At 42.7% G+C, this 17,460-nt stretch overlaps 1 protein-coding gene across 1 annotated transcript in view; it reads right to left on the bottom strand.

The window, feature by feature from the left end:
* Window positions 1-1,210: 1,210 nt before the first annotated feature.
* The window catches only part of syngr2b (synaptogyrin 2b), a 48,150-nt gene continuing 31,900 nt past the window's right edge, over window positions 1,211-17,460 (bottom strand). The window contains exons 3-4 of the mRNA XM_073026271.1: window positions 14,418-14,554; window positions 1,211-6,607 (exon numbers count right to left, since the gene is read on the bottom strand). Of these exons, the coding sequence (XP_072882372.1) occupies window positions 6,425-6,607; window positions 14,418-14,554 (320 nt within the window). The 3' untranslated portion in view covers window positions 1,211-6,424. The remainder of the gene's footprint in view (window positions 6,608-14,417; window positions 14,555-17,460) is intronic.

The following is a 17,460-nucleotide window of genomic DNA, read 5'->3' on the forward strand; positions in this document are numbered from 1 at the left end:
GAAAATTGAGTATTTTGTTTCAGATCTCCAATGTATACAGTATTTTAAATACTAAGAGCTTTGGTTACAAATGGTAAAGGTACGAGACATAATACAGGGATGGAGATGAGGTGTTTCTTTAGTGGTACAACATGTAGTAGATCCTTCCTGCCCTTAAAGCCACACAACCAACAACCCTGATTTAACCTAATCACAGGACTACCTTTACAATGACCAGTTAACCTACCCAGTCCTTGGCATCGTACTAACCGCTACACTAACATGTTACCTTGGTGGGGGGAGGGGGGTGGTGCAGATATTGTGCAACTGACATCAAATGTGATAAAACAGGGCTATTGCCAGTTTACGGTTTTCAGTTTTTGGGGATAAAGTAATAGACCATGTTGCATAATGTCCAGGACTAGAGATGTCTAAATATAACAAGCAAGGTACGAGTTACTCTGCTGTTCAGCATTAGCAGCCTGTCGCCGAGACACCTGTCGATGAACAGATGTGTGGGTGATAGAAGTCTTAATGCTGCTGAGAATATTAGGCCACAAAAATTCTTCCTCTTATCCTTAGTGCTGTTGCAAATACAGTATTGTGCAGAAGTTTTAGATATATTATAGATTTATTATAATATAGCTAGGGAGCCTTAGATTTTTGCACAGTACTCAAGTTTATTATTGCACTATACTGTTGCTACAAAAAACAAAATTTCATGACATATGAATGATAAACCTGATATGCAATTTTTGTCACTGCTAATTAGCAAAATTTAGAGCTGTTTTACTCACTGCAATTTTAAGCACTCAGGTTTGGTCAGGTCTAGCACCTCCAGGTGTGAAAATGAAACTATTTCACTACTTCAAGTTAGGAACTACAAAGAATTTGAAGGTTTCAAAATCACCTTGAACGTTACACTGAAAAGTTAGAGGATGCAATCACCGAACACATTGTATGAAGGCAGTCCATTATCTGCACTGATATGTTCAGTCGCTCAAAAGCATAGCCATAGTGGATAAATCCCAACTATCAGGAACTAAAATCTTACAGTACTATAGTATTTTTATAGTTCTAATTTGCTTTGTATTTCATTTAAATACTCAATTAAACAGTAGTTGTTTTTTTTTTAAACATTTAACTATTTTCAGGAAACTAGCCACTTGGAACAGCTTTCAATCAGCATTATACACAACCACTAGAATATAGAAGTCAATAACACCAGACATCACTTTCACAAAAAGTTTATTGGTACAGCAGGTTGAATTATTGTTGAACAGTGACCACTTTGTGTGCTTTATTTAGAAGGCTCACTGAACACAAGGGATAGGAGGAAAATGCACTGCTACGTGACCCCTAATACAATCCATTAACAATGAACAGGCATCATAAAGGTGAACAAGTGCCACAAGGTTCATGCCAGTTTATCCAATGTTCTTTAGTAATTTAAATCTTTGGTTCAGACACTGATAGTTTAAATGTAGCCCATGTGACTTAGACACATATTCAAAATAAAAATATTAACCATCACTCCCTTGTCCATGTTACTTTGGCAACAAGGTCATTAAAATGTAATGCTCTATCATAAAGTGAATTAAAATTAAATTTATTTTGCTTTATCCTGAAGGCACTAACTGGTGTCTGGCTCATTGTACTATTGAGTATACAAAAAGCCCACATAATTGCACTTTCCAGCAGTAGTAACCAGATCGCTGCGAAGTCTTTAGGAGGGAGGAAGCCAAGTCTAAACCTGAAAGGAAAATCTTTTACTGCAAGCCTCACAGAGAGGTTTACTCTTGCCCAGAACCAGAATGAAGCTGACTTCCACTACTTTGCACATTATGTACGCTGAGCGATGACCCAGACAGTGCAGTGCAAGTATTCAGCGTTAGCTTAAACTGGAGGCCACCCCTGGCCAGAGCACTTTGGATCCTGTTTTGAGTGCGAGAAATAACCGAGGAACATAATATTAATTTAAATATCATCTGATTTTGTTTGTGAAATCTATATATGGCACACTCACAAATAGTGACAGAATAGTCCTTCACTTCAGAAATACCATTTGGCATTATAGACCAGTAGGGGTACACATGGCTAATCCTCGGATCCATTCCATCCCATTACACACTACCCTGTTCAGCTCCGGCAAAGATTCAGCCTGAAGCTAGCAAGCTCAGCCTCATATCTCCTGGACTGGGTGACAGAACAGCCCCAGACTGGTATCTTTTCAACTTGCAATTTACAGCACTTTTTTAGCTCATTAGACACTACTTCCCCTTGCACATGTGATTTCTGTTTAAACATTCAATCAGCCACTGCCACAGTTAACAGAAAGCTAAATAACATTACCCCATCGTTTAAAGCCCTGTTTCAGTAGTACAACGAATACAAAAGAACCCTTTTACAAAAGTGATTTTGGTTAGCGAAGCAATCGCAAATATAAAGAGGTACAAAAGATTCAAACAATGAAATAATCACCCTCCCCCGATACCAGGTCACACAAATTGTGCAACTGATTATTTTGGTGCTTTTAAAGAACTAATCAGCCTCTTCCACCTCTCCACTGCTTTGCAGTGTGCAATACTGTAATCTTCCGCCCAAAAAAAACAAAATCCACTGTGGTTGGTCAGCTGTCCTACTTACGTCACTTCCCACAGAAACATTTTAAAACCATACACGAGTCAAAATCGCAAGGAACACAAAAGTTGGCAGGTTAGGCTTTCTTCAATCGTCTATCTTTGATTCCGGCACCATATGCTTTTATACAGAATAACATGAAAATGCTGAAAAAGTTTCTATTTACAGAGTTAATTAGTTTGATCTTTATTTTAATTAATGCACATGGTCCTGGCCAGCCAGCAAACAAAAGTAATTTGATATCGACGCTATTAAGTGTGTGCAGCCCTAGTGGGTGGGGCAGAGATAGGGAGGTGAACAGTTGGCCTGATCTATGTGAACAAGCAAGCTTCTGTTCCTGATGCAAATGAGGAACGAGATTGTGACAGCAGAATCAACCGACAGGTTTCGCAACCCGCTCTTCTGAACAGTGATGCTCAAGTACGGGAGAGTCTGCAACCTCCAGCACTATTGATCTCCCACAAGCTATAATCTCTTCTGCACTGGGTATCGAGTCAAAACAAAAATCAATTACCCAGCTCCTCCCTGGCTTTATCTCCAAAAAAAAGTCTCGCAGAAAATGAAGCTCAGTTTAAAACATATTCATAGTTGTGATGCAGGATATCAGTGCACAGCAAGCTTCCATAGCGAGCTGTGTAAATGTAGAGAGATCAGTACGTGTTACTGATTGAGAGGCGAAGATTGGCTGAAACATCAGAAATATTTATGTCTACCATTGAAGGAAGGGGAGGATTGACAAAAGCTGGAACATGGAACATCCTCCCCCCCCCCCCAAACTCCATAATTAAGAGAGGTTATGAACTTCTCATAAAAATCTTTAGAACACATAACCATAGTATGCCGTGGAACCAGGAGTTAATCTCCAACTAGATCCTTCACTAGGCACAACCTCTAGTCTCTTTGCTGGTTCTTAACCCAGCCATAACATTGCCCCATTTCCCCTGTCTTGTGTTAAATGGAACTATATACACAGTGCTTGCTTGGGTTGGGACCCATGCCACATACCTGCAAAACCAGGAATCCCTGTGCTCCAATATCCAACATTTAAGGTGACTCAAAGTGCGCCAATGCTCTCGAAAATCTACAAAGGCGCTGTAAAAATTTGCACTCAGTATTTACAATCCCCATTGCCAGGTTAATAAAATAATTTGAGCAGTGAAAGATTCACGCCCAGGTCAGTTTGATGAGCTTCCTCTTAACAAGAATGCAACTGGTTACAGCACGACAATCCAAACCACAGCCAGCAGAGGTTCAACTGCTCAAAACTTCCAAAACACATTCTCAAAGGGAAGAGCAACACATGAGAGCCACACGTAGTTCAATTCCCAAGGATCGACAACAATGGAAACCAATCATCTGCAAAATGTAACATTACAAAATGTAATGTTTGGTGTTTCTCAATTACTCTCTCATTTAGGATTCCTTTCATCAAGGACACAATTTATAAATAAATTAGTGACAGTATTGAATGATGAGATTGAAACAATTTCCTAAGGATTTTTTGAGATATTTCCTAAGGATGGTTATGTCTAGTTCTATGGGGCAGAGACTTCAGAAACTGACACAAATCTCAACTTCCAACATGTATATTTGGCCCAATGTTTCTGGACTTTTATCTTGTCAAATTGGGGTTGCTGCCTTTTGGAATTTTGTCATCACAAGTTGAAAGTGTATGAGGTTATGCAATCCATAAACAAAGGCACATGCCTGTAATTTCTCCCAAACCCAAGTTTGGGAGAACAAGGAGAGACTTCATAAAGTTTGCTTTACCCCATCTCAGCAATTTCTATTGAGCTATAATGGGACACAAGCTGGACAATGAGTTCTATCTTTTCAATTCCTGACTGCAAAAAAACAGTGAAATAATCAGAACCTCGGGCTGGAGTCTGCATAGGATAAGCACAAGCCAAGTCAGATCAGGAAGAAGTGACATTTTGATTAATTATGCCTGCCACAGAAGGAGGTGTTGGGGGATTGGGGAAGATATAGACCTCTCCAATTTCTACCACCCCCATAATAAAGAGGTTATGAACTCATTTTATGAGAAAACATACCCATCTTAGAAACCACATTAGAGACCAACAGAAGCTAAGCAGATGAATTTCAAAACTCCCAGGCATGACATTACATGAAAGTAGGTGTCGGACACCAGAGCAAGGGGTCAGGGTTTAGGGCACCAAAGAAAATGAGACGATTAAGGTTTGAGATGCGGAGCATATTCAGTGATCAGGGTTTTGGTCTCTGAAAGGCTTTAGGGCATTAGATGAACACACTTTTCAGAAACAAGTCCCTGTGTCAGGTTATTCAATTATTGTACATGCAGATCCCAATAATGTTAAAAACGTAGAACTTATTTTTGTTTTGACTGAGTATCATTGAATGATTTAGTAAGGTCCCTAACTCTCCACCGCACATAGAAACACTACACCTACTCACACCTACCAACATTATCCCTCTTAACTGCAGATACTGTTTCACAAACCCTAGGTAATGGTTTGCCAGTCACTTCTACATTATCACCCTTGCCTTTATCATTAAGCCTTTATTTTCCTTCACTGTAAAACCGAGGGAATTGTGGTGAGGATTAAACATCTTCTCACTTTATAAAACATCCATGTGGGATCTTCTTCTATGACGGCGGTCACATTAAACCAGAGTAGAAGCACCTTCTAGTAACAACAGCTGCGAGCCTAAACTATGGTCTACAGCACTAGGGTCTGCACCGAGTAGAGTTCACACAGTTGGTGTGGAGAGATGCTGACTCGAAGCTCAAGGTGCAGAGCCTACAATGCAAAGTCCAGCCCTTTCACGCTGAGCACTGCCCAAACAGACACTGATGCACCAAACCTGGCTCAAAAAACCCTTCTCACAACAGTGGGGACTGTCTGTACACTTCGACATTTCTAAAGGCTCAATGCGGATAGGTTGGGTTCTAACAATGGAGAGCAAGTGCACTTGGCCCAGAACAATGTCAAAAGGAAAGGCACCTACCAACTGCACTTGATAACCTCCAATGGCATTGGGACTAGGCTTGTCTTCCTGGACAACTAATAGTGGCCTCAGTGCTCAGCAGACGCAACTCAAGTGGAAATAGAATAGCTTTCATGGAGCTAGATATCAACATCCCTGACATGTCCAAATTAGAAATAGAAATCAAGAGTGGGAGTCTGATAGCATACAGAAACTCATTCGAGACAAAGAATTGCTAAGAAACCACAAGTTCAAAGGTGGGTCTTATCTTGGCACTATGTTATTGTGAAGATTGGTACTAGATCATATTAACCCAGGTTGAAACCACTGCCTACCAACACCCAAACAGTAGTCAACACAACCTTTCACTGCTGAGTGAGTGAGTAGGCCGCAATTTGATGACAAATCTCTAGCCTGGAAAAGATCGTGCCTTTGGAAGAAAAAGGACTTTTTATAGAAGAAACCTTGCAAAAGGGATGGGGTTATGGGCTCCATCCCATGCCCTCATCCTTTCATAAGCCTCGACTTACTCCTCGCAACAGAATGGGAGTGTTGACTCAGTAGGCTCCCTTTCAAACCCACTAGTGTCGTCAGGGGATGCCCAGCTGAACACCTGCCATCCTGTCAGGGGGAGGGGCAGGAAAATAATAAAGTCAGGGGAAGCAATGACAAGAGTGCGAGGGGGGAAGGGTACAGAAGAAAAAAATGAAAGGTCAGATCCTTAAATTGGTAGAAAGCTTGGGCTGTGGCAACAGTGGCTTTTCCTATTCGTCAATGCACAGTCCAGTTTTTGCCTCACATTCAGGTGGAGCTCTCAGGAGGGTGCCCAGCGGGCTTAGTACGTGGGCGGGTGGTACTCATTGGTGCCCGGCTGGGGTGCATTACCAAATGGAGGCTGCTGGTAGTTGTCTGCCACGTTGGGGTACGGCGGGTAGTCACTCGATGGATCTGTGTATCGGTCGGAGAAGTCGGAGACGCCCATCTGAAACCTCTGGTAGGCAGAAATAGTCAGAAAGGCCTAGACACAAGAAAAAGGAAAGAGTTAAGATTGAGAATTGGCAGTCCAATGGAACATCCCTGTCCCACAAAAATCCCCTTGGCGCAAGAGCTGGGCTGCAGTTCTGTTTTAACATAGAACTGTACAACACAGTCCTTCAGCCCAGAATGTTGTGCCAACATTTTAACCTACTTTAATATCAATCTAACTCTTCCCTCCATTTTTCTACCATCCATGTGCCCATCTAAGTTTCTTAAATGCCCGTAATGTTACCTCTACCATGACCAAAGTCATCTGTGCACTCACCACTCTGTGTAAAGAACAGACAGCCCGCTGTACTTTTCAAAAAACCTTAAAAATTATGCCCCTTGATATTACAAGGATTACAAAAACCCCTGGTTTTGCAGAGATTCTGTGCAGTTCCACCCACCCACCCCTTTTGCTTAATATATAATATCTTGACTTTTGGACTTTTTTTTATACAGCCCAAATGCTCCCCCAACCTTTGTGTCAAGGCCGTTTGGGTAACAGAAATATGCCCTCACACAATCCACAATACTTGAATACAAATCATCTTCACTGAACTTGCATGAATAAAAGTAAATACAAATAAATACAAAACTGATTTTGCTTTCGAATTCATATTAATAGGTTGAGTGAACTCGGCCTTTTCTCCTTGGAGCGACGGAGGATGAGAAGTGACCTGAAAGAGGTGTATAAGATGATGAGAGGCATTGATCGTGTGGGTATTCAGAGACTTTTTCCCAGGGCTGAAATGGTTGCCACAAGAGGACACAGGGTTAAGGTGCTGGGGAGTAGGTATAGGGGAGATGTCAGGGGTAAGTTTTTTACTCAGAGAGTGGTGAGTGTGTGGAATGGGGCTGCCGACAACGGTGGTGAAGGCGGATATGATAGGGTCTTTTAAGAGACTTTTGGATAGGTACATGGAGATTAGAAAAATAGAGGGCTATGGGGAAGTCTAGTAATTTCTAAGGTAGGGACATGTTCGGCACAACTTTGTGGGCCAAAGGCCCTGTATTGTGCTGTAGGTTTTCTATGGTTCTGAACGCACGTGCAGATAATGCAGCTTTGCATTATAGAAAGTGGCGATATGGATCAGCTTCTAGGAAAGCAATGTCCCACCACCGCCCCCCACCCTCGTATCCCTGTAATGCAGGGGTCAGCTGTACACAAGCTTTGAACTTGTCAAGTTCAACGCCATGCCCAAAATGCTCTGCAGTATCAGGCCAGAAGAAATGTGGTGTGGTGGAGCTTACGAAAGAAAGAGCTATAGGTGGTGGCCACTTGGTTCTTTGCCATCTCCACAGTTCCTTCCAGATCATGACTGATCTTCAACCATACATGAATACAGCCAAACGAAACAAAGTTCCTCCTGAACCAAGGTGCAAAGCATATCACCAACAGCACACAACACACTGCACATAGTGTGCACATATGTGTGTGTGCACACTGCACATATGGTGGCTGTGATTTCAGAGAAAAAAAATGTCACGAAGAAAGAAAAAAAGCTCAAGTCCCTGAGCATCCAGTTTGTTCTTTCACTGAGCACACACTGAAGAACTGCACCAACGGGAGGGCCTGGCCCCTTACTCGGTTCAGATTCCAGAGGCCTCTCCCTCACCGGCTCAGCATCCCCTCCCAAAGATGACTGCAACAGGTGACCCCGCGGCCTAGGCCTAGTCCGCAACACAATTGAGGCAATGCAGCTCTGCCGCCATCGGACTCACCACTGAGCCAGTGAACCAGACTTGCACAGTTCTGCATTACCAGTGTCCAACAGGGTCTTGCGTTCACAATATAAATATCCGAGACAATCATTCGCACACTTTTTTGGACCGGGCACCATCCAACTGTACACAAGTCCAGGCGAAAACACAACAGCACGCAATACGCCCATCTCCAACGTCATCGAGCAACTCGCTGATGGGATAGTCCAAAAGATCATAAAACCACAAGATATAGGAGCAGAGTTAGGCCGTTTGGCCCATCGAGTCTGCTCCACCATTTCATCATGGCTGAGCTGATTTTTCCTCTCAGCCCCAATCTCCTGTCTTTTCCCTATATCCCTTCATGCTGACCAATCAAGAATCTATCAGCCTCTGCCTTAAATATACATAAAGACCTGGCCCCACAACTGGCTGTGGCAAAGAATTCCACAGATTCACCACTCTCTGGCTAAAGAAATTCCTCCTCTTTTCCGTTCTAAAAGGACACCCGTCTATTCTGAGGCTGTATTCTCTGGGCTTACACACTCCCACCATAGGAAACATCCTCTCCACATCCTCTTGATCAAGGCCTTTCACCATTTGACAGGTTTCAATGAGATACCGGCCCAAAGCCAACAAACACTCTTCATATGACAAGCCATTCAACTCTGAATTCATTTTCGTGAACCTCCTTTGAATTCTCTCCAGTTTCAGCACATCCTTTTTAAGAAAACAGGCCTAAACCTGCTCACACTACTCCAAGTGAGGGCTCGCCAGTGCTTAAAAAAGTCTCAACATTACATTACTGCTTTTATATTCTAATCCTCTCGAAATGAATGCTAACTTTGCATTTGCCTTCCTCACCACAAACTCAATCTGCAAACTAACCTTTAGGGAATCATGCATAAGGACTCCCAAGTTCCTCTGCACCTCAGTTTTTTTTTGTATTTTCTCTCCATTTAGAAAATAGTTAACAGTTTCATTTCTTCTACCAAAATGCATGACCATACACTTCCCAACACTGTATTTCATCTGCCATTTCTTTGCCCATTCTCCTAATCCAAGTTCTTCTGTAAACTCTCTACTTCCTCAAAACTACCTATCTCCATGTTGTCTTCAAACTTTGCAAAAAAGCCATTAATTCTATCATCCAAATCATTGACATAAAATATAAAAAGAATCAGTCCCAACACAGACCCTGTGGAGCACCACTAGTCACTGGCAGCCAACCAGAAAAGGCTCCCTTTATTCCCACTCTTTGCCTCCTGCCAATCAGCCATTGCTTTATCCATGCTAGAATCTTTCCTGTAATACAATGGGCTTGTAGCTTTTTAATCAGCCTCATGTGTGGCAACTTGTCAAAGATCTTCTGAAAATCCAAGTTCACAAAATCAGCCTTTGAATAGCCTGTTGGTTATTTCTTCAAGGAATTCCAAGAGATCTGTCAAGCTGATTTTCCCTTGAGGAAACCATGCTGGCTATGGCCTATTTTATAATGTGCTTCCAAGTACCCTAATAATCAACTCTAATATCTTCCCAACCACTGAGGTCAGACTAACTGGTGTATAGTTTCCCTTCTTCTGCCTCTCTCTGTTCTTGGAGAATGGAGTGACATTTGTAATTTTCCAGCCTTTAGGAACCATTCCTGAATCTTGTGATTCTTGAAAGAGCATTACTAATGCCTCCATAATCTCTTCAGCCACCTCTTTGAGATCTCTGGCATGTACAGCATCTGGTTCAGGTGACTTATCTACCTTTAGACCTTACAGCTTCCCAAGAACCTTCTCTCTAGTAATGGTAACTTCACACACTTCATGCCCCCTGACACCTGGAACTTCCACCACACTGCTGGTGGCTTCCACAGTGAAGAGTAATGCAAAATACTTATTCAGTTCGCCCGCCATTTCGTTGTCCCCCATTACTAACTATTCAGCATCGTTTTCCAGTGGTCCAATATCTACTCTCACCTCCCTTTTACACTTCATGTATCTGAAGTAGTTGATGTTTTTAGTATCTAGCAGTGACTTGCAATCATAAAAAAAGATGTACAATACGAACAAATAAAGCTTTGATTAGATGCAGGGTGGTCACTAAAGAGCTCCATATCCCTCAATCCCCTTAACATCCAGGTCAATGTCTTTTCTAATGGAACTGAATGCACAAGCCTCCACAGCTGCTGGAGTAAAAACATTCCAAAGACTCAACTATTCCCGCAAAGATATTTTTCCTCATCTCAGTCCCACATGCCCAATTCTTTACTAAGGTTTCTCCCTCTTGTGTTTCCTTAATAGAAACACCAGGGAGTTTCCTCCGGGTGCTCCAGTTTCGTCCCAAATTCAAAGACAAATGCGTTAGGGTTAGCAAGTTGTGGGGATGCTCTGTTGGTGAAACTTGCAGACCATGCCCAGCACACCCTAAGTGTGTGTTAGCTGTTGGCACAAACGACATACGAAGGGCCCGAAACGTTGACTGCTCATTTCAACAGATGCTGCCCGACCTGCTGAGTTCCTCCAGCTTGTACGTGTTGACATATTTCACTGTATGTTTCGTAGAGTCATATAAATCTATAGCACAGAAACAGGCCCTTTGGCCCATCTAGTCTGTGCCAAACTATTACTTTGACTATTTCTATCGACCTGCACCCAGATGATAGCCCTCCATAGCCCTCCCATCCACGTACTTATCCAAACTTGTCTTAAATGTTGAAATAGAACCCGCTTCGACTGGTAGCTCACCACCCTCTGACTAAAGAAATTCCTCCTCGTCTCTGTTCTAAAGGGACATTCGGGGCTGTGCCCACTGGTCCTAAACTCCCCCACTGTAGGAAACATTCACCACTTCCACTCTATCTAGGTCTTTCAGTATTCGATAGGCTTCCAAGAGATTCCCTCTCCTTCTTTTAAACTACAGGCCCAGAGCCATCAAACACTCATCAGACACAAACCCTTTCACACCCGGATCGTGAATATTCTCTGGATCCTCTCCAATGCCAGCACATACAGTACTTTCTTAGATAAAACTGCTCACCATATTCCAAGTGCGGTCTGACCAATGCCTTGCAAAGCCCTAGCATTACATCCTTGCTTTTAGTTTCTTTGGCACTGGATTATTGCTGACATTTGTTGTGAATTGTGCTGTTTCCTGGCAGCAATAGTAATAGCAGTAATCCAATTACTCGAGTCGAGTATGATGCTCTCCAAAGGGGTTCTCTATTGCTGGAGCTTCAAATGGGATCTATATACTCTAAGAGTTTCCAGATCTCATAATCCTTTCCCCCTTTTCCACGTGCTGATCGCTCTGGAGACTGTCGCGTGCAAAAAAAAACGCAGGAGTCAGCAGTTTCTGAGATACTCGAACCACCCCATCTGGCACCAACAATTGTTCCACAGGAAGAGTCACTTGGATCACATTTCTTCCCCATTCTGATGTTTGGTCTGAACAACAACTAAACCTCTTGACCGTGTCTGCATGCTTTTATGCATCGAGTTGCTGCCACATGATTGGCTGATTAGGTGTTTGCATGAACAAGGAGTGCCTAATAAAGTGGCCACTGAATGTAGATAGATAGATAGATACTTTATTCATCCCCATGGGGAAATTTAACTTTTTTCCAATGTCCCATACACTTGTTGTAGCAAAACTAATTACATACAATACTTAACTCAGTAAAAAATATGATATGCATCTAAATCACTATCTCAAAAAGCATTAATAATAGCTTTTAAAAAGTTCTTAAGTCCTGGCGGTTGAATTGTAAAGCCTAATGGCATTGGGGAGTATTGACCTCTTCATCCTGTCTGAGGAGCATTGCATCGATAGTAACCTGTCGCTGAAACTGCTTCTCTGTCTCTGGATGGTGCTATGTAGAGGATGTTCAGAGTTTTCTTCCATAATTGACCGTAGCCTACTCAGCGCCCTTCGCTCAGCTACCGATGTTAAACTCTCCAGTACTTTGCCCACGACAGAGCCCGCCTTCCTTACCAGCTTATTAAGACGTGAGGCGTCCCTCTTCTTAATGCTTCCTCCCCAACACGCCACCACAAAGAAGAGGGCGCTCTCCACAACTGACCTATAGAACATCTTCAGCATCTCACTACAGACATTGAATGACGCCAACCTTCTAAGGAAGTACAGTCGACTCTGTGCCTTCCTGCACAAGACATCTGTGTTGGCAGTCCAGTCTAGCTTCTCGTCTAACTGTACTCCCAGATACTTGTAGGTCTTAACCTGCTCCACACATTCTCCATTAATGATCACTGGCTCCATATGAGGCCTAGATGTATGTTCTGGTGGCAGGAAAAGTTTTTCTTTGAGCATTTTGAAAGTTGCAGTTAACTCCTGAAACATGCAAAGCGGAACATTTGCCCTTTATTTGATTCTGATTTCATGTCATGAAAAAAAGAATTTGAACTGGCGAGGCCTTCCCCTCTTCCAATTACTCTAATTGCTGATCATAAGGCTGGAATTATATTATTGCAGATAACAGCTGAAGTCTGTTGAAAGCATCAATCCCTTCTGAGTGTGGGCAACAACTTAAGCTCTAGTTCAAGCTTACCGTCATTTCAAATGTCTCCGTGTATACCACAAAACGTTTCTCCAGACCAAGGTGCATATAATCACACTGTACCCATAAAGTAACATCACTACAAGTAGATTTACATAAAATAAAATATATTCCAATAGACTGGCATTTAGTACAAGGAGCATTTATGACACAAGTTAAAAAGTAAACAGTATTACACTGCTGGCACTTGATCAGATATGGGTAGTGTCCAGCAGGTCAGTAGTCCCATGGTCTGGGTGAACAAGCTACTTCCCATTCTAGCGGTCCTTCTGCCTGATGGTAGGGGGTCAAAGAGATTGTGAGGTGGATGGGAGGGCACAAAGGCAATGTTGAGGGCCCTGTATACGCAGCACTCCCCATACAGGTCGACTTAACTTTCTGACAATCTCTGCTGTTAGTAACAAAACAAAGTTAAGAGGTGGGCATTTATTAAGGATAACATCAGCAGCAGGGAAGGGGATGCATGGTGACTACCCAGACGTAGTCACTTCAGTACAAGAGGTTAGATCATGGTCTCTCACACAAAACGCTGGAGGAACTCAGCAGGTCAGGCAGCATCTAGGAAGGGAAATGAACAGTCAACATTTCGGGCCGATACCCTTCATCAGGACTGGAAAGGGAGGGGGAAGAAGCCATAATAAGGTGGTGGGGGAAAGGGGAATTGAGTACAAGGTGAAAGGTGATAGGTGAAGCCAGATGAGGTGGTGTGTGGGGGAAGGGGGAGGATGAAGTGAGAAGCTGTGAGGTGATAAGTGGAAAAGGTAAACCACTGGAGAAGAAGGAACTACATGTGCTTTAGTTCGGTCTGAATACTGGGTGACGAAGAGAGGATGGCAATTATGCATTTCAATACTTAATTTATTTCTAAGATAAAAGCAAATTTATTATCAAAGTGCATATACGTTACCATATACTACTTTGAGATTCATTTTCTTTCTGGCTTTTACAAGAAAATAAAGAATAGAATTTATGTCAAACTTTATATAAACAAAGACTGACAAACAACCAATATGCAAAGAAAAAGGTAAACTGTGCAACCAAAAAAATAATATGGAGAACATGAGTTGTAAAGAGTCCTAGTAAGTGAGTCTGTAGATTGTAGAGGCATTTCTGAGTAGTACTGAGTGAAGTTATCCACACCGGTTCAGAAGCCTGATGGTTGGTTGTATTCTTGAACCTGGTGGAGTGGGACCTAAGCTTTTTGAACCTCCTGCTCAATGGTAGTATTGAGAAGAGGGCATGGCCTCTCACTGAAGGCACCGTCTTCTCCCCTGAGAAAAGGGTGCCTTCAAAGCCACCGGCATCTAAGTAGTTTCTACTTTTGTTGCTGTTGTTCAGTCGTTTTGTTCAGTCTGACTCTTTGTGACCTCATGAACCATAGGTCCAAAGGGTTTTCACACTAGTAGACTGCCAGGCCTTTCTTCCACGCAGATACTGCTGCTGCCCAGGTTGGGACCTGGCTGGGTTTGAACTCTGAATCATCTGCCTTGGAGTCCGGTGCTGATGCCACTACACCACCAGCCGGCCGTTTTCTACTTACCCAGCTAAAAATTGAGAAGAAGGAGAAGGCAATGGCTGACCGGGCACTATCCGCCCCTATAGGGGGGACCTCAATATTCGACACCCATTGATTGGTGAGGAAACAGAAGCCAACAAACCACAGGAAAGTCCAGAGACCTGAAAGAGGAAGAAGAGCAGGTTAGATTGCTATCACAATTACTCTGAGATAATGACCTTGAGATCAGCATCCATTATTAAGGACACCCACCATCCAGGCCACACTCTCTTCTCGCTGCAGCCATTGGGGCAGCAGATACAAGAGACTTGGGTCCCACACCACCAGGATCAGGAACAGTTATAACCTTTCAACCATCAGGCTCCTGAACTGGCATGGATAATGTCACTCACCTCAATGCTGAACTGATTTCACAGCCTATTGGCTCACTTTCAAGGACTCTGCAACTCACGTTCTCAATATTATTTATTTACTATTATTAGGTTTTCTTAGTATTTATCTTCTTCTGCACTTTGGTTGTTTGTCAGTCTTTGTGCGTAGTTTTTCACTGATTCGATTTTATTTATTTGTTCTGTGAATGCCGGCAAGAAAATGAATCTCAGGATAGTATATGGTGACATATAAATTTCATGATAGTAAATTTACTTTGAACTTTACCATCACTGACCTTCAGATGGCATTTCACAAAATAGCATTTCTCATCAAAAGGCTTTGAACTTAGTCAATGACAGTTAGATAGACAGTTATTAGAACACAGCACATTACAGAACTGTAAAGGCCCTTCGGCCCATAATGTTGTGCCAATATTTTAACTTACTCTAAGATCAATCTAACCCTTCTCTCCTACGTAGCCTTCCATTTTTTTTTTAATCAAGTTTCATAAATGCCCCATTCAAGATCCTTAACAGTGGTGCTGAGCAGCGAGATCTTGGGATTGAAGTTCATAGCTCCTTGGAAGTGGTTACACATGTCGATAAGGTGGTTTATGGAATGCTTGCTTTTATTAGTCGAGCCAAGAGGTTTATGTTGCAACTTTATAAAACTCTGGTTCGGCCACATCTCGAGTAATGCATACAGTTCCAGTCACCCTTCTACAGGAAAGCTGTTGAGGCTTTGGAGAGGGTGCGGAAGAGGTTTACCAGGATGCTGCCTGGTTTAGAGGGCATGTGCTATCATGAGAGGCTGGACAAGCATGGGCTGTTTTCTCTGGAGCACCAGAAACTGAGGGGAAATCTGCTAGAGGTATATAGAGTAAACAGGGAGAATCTGTTTCCCAGGGGGCATGCACTGAAGGTGAGAGGGGGTAGGTTTAAGGGGGATGTGAGGGGCAAGTTTTACACTCAGAGAGTCGTGAATGCCTAGAGTGCACTGGCTAGTATGGTGGTAGAGGCAAATACATGAGAGGCTTTTAAGAGACGTTTTGATAGGCACATAAATGGAGGGATATGGGCATTCTGTAGGCAGGAGGGATTAATGTTTGGGTGTTTTTGACTTGCATATTAGCTGGTTCGGCACAAATTGCCTGTTTCTGTTCTGTACTCTTCTACGTTCTAATGTATCTGCCTTTATCATCACCCCAGCAAGATGCTCCATGCACACAATACTCTCTGTGCAAAAAAGGATCTACCTCTGATATCCTGACTATACTCTCCTTCAATAACCTTAAAATTATGTGCTCTCGTATTAGCCATATCCGCCCCTAGAAAATGTCTCTGGCTGCCCACTCTATCCACGCCTCTTACCATCTTGCACACCTCCATCAGGGAATGTTGATGCTCAATCTGTTTGACAGAAGAGCTTGAGACAACATACAGCACTGTCCTCAGAGAGCTCAGCTCATGTTCCTTTAATAGACAAATAAAGACGCCACTCAAACCATTTAGCCAAAGCTAGCCTTCCAAACAATGTCACTCCCCCATTTATCTGTAACCTAGTTTCTCAGGCACTTACTAACTGCTTCCCCCACCCTCTTTCCCAGTTCTACTACCACTCAGCTACATTAGAACATAGAATATTATAGCACAGTACAGGCCCTTCGGCCCATAATACTGTACTGACCCTTTAACCTCCTCCAAGATCAAGCTGACTCTTCCCTCCCACATAGCCCTCCATTTTTCTTTCATCCTATCTGAGAGATCTTAGATGTCCCTAATGTATTTCAGAATCAGAATCAGGATTAATATCACTGGCATATGTCATGAAATCCATTAACTTTACAGCAGCAGTACAAGATGAATAAATATAGAGGAAAAATTTACACAAAGTATATATATATGCCCATTAAAAATTTAAGTTAAAAATAAGTAGTGCAAAAAAATCAGAAATTAATAAAAGAAGTGAGGTTGTGTTCAGTGTCCATTCAGAAATCGGATGGCAGAGGGGAAGAAGCTGTCCCTAAATCACTGAGGGTGTGCCTTCAGGCTTCTGTACCTCTTTCCTGATCGTTGCAATGAGATGAGGGTGACGGTGGTCCTTCATGATGGATGACGCCTTTCTAAGGCACCTCTTTTACCACTCTTTGCAGGACATTCCATGCACCTACTACTCCCTGCGTCAAAAAAAATCTTACCTCTGTACTTCCTGTCAAACACCTCCTTGTATTAGCCTTTTCTGCCCTGTGAAAATGTCTCTGGCTGTCCACTATCTATGTATCTTATCTTATACACCACTATCAAGATACCAACCTTTCTTCCTCCTTCACTCCAAAGAGTAAAGCCCTAGCTTTGCTCAACCTAACCTGATAAGATATGCTCTCTAATCCAGGCACTCTGCACCCTCACTAAGGCTTCCACACCCTTCCTATAATGAGGAAACCAGAACTGAGCACAGCACTCCAGGCGTGGTCTAACCAGGGTCTTATAGAGCTGCAGCATTACCTCATGGCTCCTGACTCAATCCCCTGACAAATGAAGGCCAACACTCCATACACCTTTTTAACCACCCAAAGAGCCAAACAAACCCACATATCCTTGAGAAGGGTCAGGAAGCAGAAGTCCCTAATGAAAACCAATGCAGTCACAGGAAGAACAGGCAAACTCCACACAGGCAGGATCAGAATCAAACCCAG

The sequence above is a fragment of the Hemitrygon akajei genome, chromosome 22, assembly GCF_048418815.1.
Source record: "Hemitrygon akajei chromosome 22, sHemAka1.3, whole genome shotgun sequence".
NCBI classification, from domain to species: Eukaryota; Metazoa; Chordata; class Chondrichthyes; order Myliobatiformes; family Dasyatidae; genus Hemitrygon; species Hemitrygon akajei.